At 39.2% G+C, this 5,918-nt stretch overlaps 1 protein-coding gene across 1 annotated transcript; it reads right to left on the reverse strand.

Moving 5' to 3' along the window:
• Positions 1–746: 746 nt before the first annotated feature.
• On the reverse strand, positions 747–1,661 carry LOC100373030 (galactosylceramide sulfotransferase-like). The gene has a single exon (XM_002736393.3). It carries the CDS (start codon positions 1,659–1,661, stop codon positions 747–749), a length of 915 nt encoding a protein of 304 aa, XP_002736439.3.
• Positions 1,662–5,918: the final 4,257 nt, after the last annotated feature.

Here is a 5,918-nt window from a genome sequence, read left to right on the forward strand (position 1 = left end):
ACATAAATAAACCATGACAGTTTCAAATAAAACTAAATCAACTTCCGTCAACATTAATTCATTGATTAACCACGCCTGTCTTGATCTTCGTCTGAGGAGAAATGAATAAAATAACTAGTTTGCAAATAATTACGATGTGCACGTCTCCACTATGTCACCTTCGTAAGATGTACAGTCATTACAGCTGTAGTACGTATTCTTTACACTAACCGCGTCGTCTATTACACACTGCTGGTTTTGATAATAAGATTGCGTCATTTCGAGTATATAACAAATTTATATTACCCATACTGCAATATATATACATGTATACGACATCAACCAGGTAATTTCCCATTGGGATAAAAGCATGGATTTCGTATTCTCAGTCGAGCGAGAGCAGTAAGAATTGTATTCCAAACATTGCTGGTATGTTTTGAGGTTTAATATATTGGTCAACCAATATTCCATACAGTTCGATGAGTTGGTATACTCCAGTGACGTATAAAAATAGACCAGACAAGTTCTCGAATAAAAATCACAAGTTTAACATCAATTGTATTTAACTTAAAGCGAGAGAGTCGTCACCTGCGCACGCGCGAGAATTGTGTCCCAAGTGACGATAACAGCACACGCTAAAAACGCAAAGACTCATGGGTAGACGCTTGTTTGTAAACAATGACACGCTATGGCCATCTGACGCATGCGCAGGTGATGACTCCCCCACTTTAATACACGTGTACGGCCATAAATAAGGCAATAACCCCTTAGTATTTAATTTGTCGCCCATTTATGTCCGTTTTGATTCCACCTTTGTTTTGCCGTTCACGCAATATTTTGGTATAAGTGGCATCGCCTTTCCACAATTCGTAGCATATACTCGGTGCACCACGTTTCAAATTAACTCGGCTCCATCTCGGTGTGCCGCGTACAGGCGACATGGTGCCGTCCAGGCACTGGTTTGTTACAATCTGTCGCTGTCTACGGAACTCATTCAAGTCATATTCAAAGTTTGAACCGTAACTTTCTATCCTTTGCCACAACGTCCTATTAAAATGCCTGTACAGCATCATGTCTGCTTTGTTCCACTTAATTATATTTGCTCTTGATTTGTCCTTGATTTTGTAGACGTATTTTTGACTTCGTATGCCATTCGGTATATAGAGCATATAATGTAGCTCCCAGCATAGAATTTGTTTCAATATCACTAACGACTCGTCAAAGTACTCCGTGATCAAAACGAAGTCCAACTCTCTTTCTATTTCGGTTATTTTTTGGGTAACCGCCGTCACGTTGTCATGGTAACTGTGATCAAGACCGAGGTCGTAAATTTGACCGTTCTTCATTTGCCACCAGTATGGGAGATCGGCTTGTTCGAAATGTTTTGACAGGTTCTCGGTGAACGTTCCTAGGGGGTCCGATGAGCCTTCCATTTTTTCTTCCCATCCAAAATACCCGAACGAAGATTCGAACTGCCTAACTGGGTCCCTTAGTACAGTGAAATATTTCGCATTCGGGACGACCAACTCCATTTCGGGTCTATAATAACGCACGTGGTTCGTCAACATGTCGTATCTTCGGTCGCCCTCTAGCGATAGCGGAGAGTTTTCCACCATAGTACGATTAAACAACTTTTGATTGGAGAACATGTGACCACCAACCTGGACACTTCTCTTGTCCATCGCCAATGAAAGGTTGTTATGGAAACCATACCTGTCGAATATCGACGATACTGTTGTGCTGCCTGTTTTGTGCGTCTTGATGAAAACAATCCGTTTTACCTGCGTGCATTTTGACTGATTTGACGATACTTTTACGATATTTTCTTCTATTACAGAAGGACGGCGGGATTCTTCCGATATACTTCCTGTCGCCACAGGCTTGGTTTTTTGAGTTGGAATCCCATTACTAAACTCAAACCCCGGGATGTTCAGTCCTTCCCTGTGAAGAAATGAAACTAATGAAAATATGTATATCTGTCTATAGACCCTTGAGAGAGGGTTGAGACACAAAGGCTTATAAAAATGGAAATCAACATGTGTACTATACGATGTTCTTTTGCATAATTAAACACATACTTGAATTATTTTGGTAGGACGAAAGAGTCTGAAGTAAACAAGCAATTAAAGCTGTCTAGCAAATGTATTTGTGTGGTCACGTTAAAATTATATTCAGAAAACGACCAGAAGGTTAAAGATCAGGGGCCGACATACTGCCGCCTTGAGGAAACTCTTTTATAACCAATAACAACTGCCGGTTTTATGACCTAGCATCTGGGGCACGGCGGGAGAGCCACTTGTCTAAAATAATAATTACTATCATTGAGGGCAGTATAACAGCAACGACAACCTAGGGCAGAGGCTAGAAATCAAGTCTAGCATTTGAATATTCATGTCGTAACCTTCAACTTATACAACTGTTTGTCAAAGCATTACTTTATAGGGCTCATTAACTCACTTAAATGCGCTAAAATTATAACCTAGTTAATATTCAAATTCAATATTTCTCCGAGTCCTACTTAATATACTCTGCCCTCATGGACTTTCTAAAAACATCTAGCGGTGACTTGTCGACACAAAATAGCATAAAACCCCGGCGATTATTTGTTTATTATTGTACGCCGGGTTTTAATCCTATACACTGAAATATGTAGTTGGTTATCCCTCTCCTCGGAATCTCGTCAGGAATGCATTCTCCCATATTGACTGTTACAATTAGACCTGCAATAGCGCCCTCTGCGATATACATGAACCAAATAGTTCATGTTTTGACCAAAAAACAGTGTGCCTCCTTAAATAACGATATTAATATATATTCAAGTTCAATTGAATTCAGTGGTTACCAGCAAAACTTAACAGGGCCAAAAAAGACAAATACAAGTTGTAGTATATACACGTAATGATATCCAACCTCTGTGTGTTCTGTGGCACTGCACCACGATCAACAGGCGGTCGTTGGATTCGTTCACTAGCAGAAAACTCCGGTAACACCCCTTCTTCCGGGATCAAACTGTGACTCGTTCTTACCAGCTTCCTGTCGATCAAAAGAATGTACAACATCAGGTGACAGAGGCAATTGACAGTTTCTAGATCTACGAACAACCTTCTTTCAGTGGACCCACCGCAGTACAATCGTTCAACATGACTTCGAGTCCATCATGGTACCCGGACATGCACCCGGTCATGACTGTATCAAACTTTTGTGATGATATCGTATTGAATTCACAACATTACCTGTGTGGTTCTCTCCAGTTGATCGATGATTTCCTAACGTGCAATACATATAACAATAACACTGTATAAACCAAGGCTGGTATTGAGAGGCTAATCAGCACGTACCGAATACGTGTTCGTTTCATTATTTTGTCTCTCGGGTTCCAAACGCTAAGTCTCTGGGATCAAATGACGTCGATATAATTCTTACACTACGACTTTGTTCAAATACCTCCATGTATCACCGTCATATGATGTCTTGAATTAGGTTTAGCAATTGCTTGATGTAGTTGATTATAAAAAAACCTAGCTGAGAAGAACAGAATTGTGATAAATTAATACAGCACAGCGTTCGGTTGGTTGTATGTCTTGTTGCGGGGGGGGGGGGTTAATCATTAACTTGTGTTTAGTTATTGATTAATCCTCACAATGGAGGTCAAAGGGACGCGGCCATAAGCTTGGTAGATACATATAATCATGAAGTTAAAAAGTAGCTCCATTGGTTTAACACATATTAGGATGTTACGGCAGCATTTTATCAGAGCCGAACTTGTTGCTTGTCTCGTCAATTAACAGGAGATTGCCTCTTATGCGTTTGTACGGTTGGGCCGATTTGTTCAGAGAAAACGGAACAGATCCCTCAAACACTCAATCTGTTTTTAATCTAGACGATTGTGCGATTTTCTGTCATGACCTACATTCCTTGAGAGACAAGGTTCGTTCGGATAAGACAAGTAAAGATGCAGTAAATGATTTGTGTCAATCGCCGCTTACGAACAACACTTATTTTATGGGTTCTTCAGTTCGTTCATGTACAGTTTTGACATCGACTGCAGAGAATACAACGTAATTTGAAGAAGTCGACAGAGGGCGTGATTTCTCCCAGGGCCATGACATGGCCTAGTCCTATCATCATGAAAATTTGTGCTTACAACTGGTTTTTAATCCGTGTCGAAAACGTGCACAGAATAGTTGTTTTGTGCACGTTTTCGACACGGCTTATTAGCCACCTCAAATGCCAAATCCATGAAATAAACAGCCAATGTCAATAGAGTAGCCAAATTGTTAAAAATTGATTAATACTGGCAAACCAACTTCTGCATAGGTATGTCTCTAAACGCTTGCTTTTTGGTTGATTTAGTCATCTTTTTTGAACTCAGAAGCCTCCAAAACCTAATATTACATGTGAGAACGAAACAAATCCGTCGAGATTTCACGTTTTCCCCGTAAAAGGGATGATGGCTGTTCCCGCTCTGGACTCCCTCCCCGCGTATACTAGTACCGGATTCTGCCGTAAATTCACCCATCCGAAAAATTGCCCTCGGCGATTTCACGGCTAGTGGGTGCTTATTTGGGTTTCAAAATTTCAAAAAATAATCATCAAATATTTTTTGGGTACTTCTATTTTCATTAAAAAATCCACCCACGCGACTTTCAACGCCGGCAGTTGGGCCACCCAAGACGACTCAGAAATCATTGCAGAATAAAAAATAACTAATAATTCTTGCTGAATTAAAAAGTATACCGCTAAAATTTCATTACAATGTCACCCAGTGTCATTTTTCAAATACATTTGTTTTTATTATATTGGTAACGAAAGTATATTCTAAACGAAGTTTCAAATATAAACGAAAACCAACTTCAATGCGTAGTAGCAAACGATCACAGTTGCGCAATTCGGTCATGCGTTTCACAATTGTGATATAAATAATAAATAAATTCGTTGAATTTTTATGAAATGCAAAAAAATTCAACTTAGTTTCATTGCAAGCAAATGATTCAAGTTCCAATCGCATATAAACGCTAGATGCTATCAGAGCCCAATTCCTGTAATTTATCGGAGAGTAAACACGGTATAGTGTGTTTAATCTATCATTTGTACGTATAGTATTTTAGCTAACAGATACCAGCAAGGCCCGCTTATGTTTTATGCTTTCTTCGCATTCATCTTATTTTCACATGCAGCCATGCATAGTGTCGTGTGTTGTCGTACATTTTTTTTTTACATTTTTTAGATCTAGTGTCTGGGAAGGGATGCTAAATTGTTCGAGTTGTGAGAAGCTGAATTACGTACATCGAGTAACGAATCTCCAGTTACGAACCTATCGAGTAACACAAATTACCGCGCCCATACATTAGAAACAATGCCCACTTTTTAACGAAACTTCGAATTACGGAAAACATAGATGTTGTTGTTTAACGTTCAGATTCAGTAACTCGAATGTTAATTAACAGTTATTCGTACGCCCAGCCAGATACGCCCAGCAATTAAAGCCAAAAGTTGCAAGAAACAAGCTAACCGCATGGTCAAAAATAAATTTCAGTAAGCGGATGTTTAATCGACAACTAAATTTATGTTGCTCGTAACTATAAGTTTGGTTAACTGTTAATTCATTATCGAGGTATATTTTGGGCGTGGTTTTGCAATTAATGGTGAAGATTTCTTAGGTATCCACATAGAAATTGATTCTATATTTCTCCTAAAGTCTAATGACGCTTGGGTTATCTCTATGAAAGGATAGTCTCTCCTAATTTGTTGTTTGCTGAAAACATATTTTTGTCATGCAACGGGATTCCGATTTCAACCAAGCGCTAACCGATTTGTACTTGTTTTCAAGGCAACCCTTCACAATTCGTCTATAACTTTCTGAGGTATAAACGAAGAAGAATTAGTTCTAAAATTGGTGTAAGTATAACAACCAGGGACGAATTGGTGACACATTGGTA

This window comes from Saccoglossus kowalevskii, chromosome 7, assembly GCF_978046115.1.
Source record: "Saccoglossus kowalevskii chromosome 7, keSacKowa6.1, whole genome shotgun sequence".
Taxonomy (NCBI): Eukaryota; Metazoa; Hemichordata; class Enteropneusta; family Harrimaniidae; genus Saccoglossus; species Saccoglossus kowalevskii.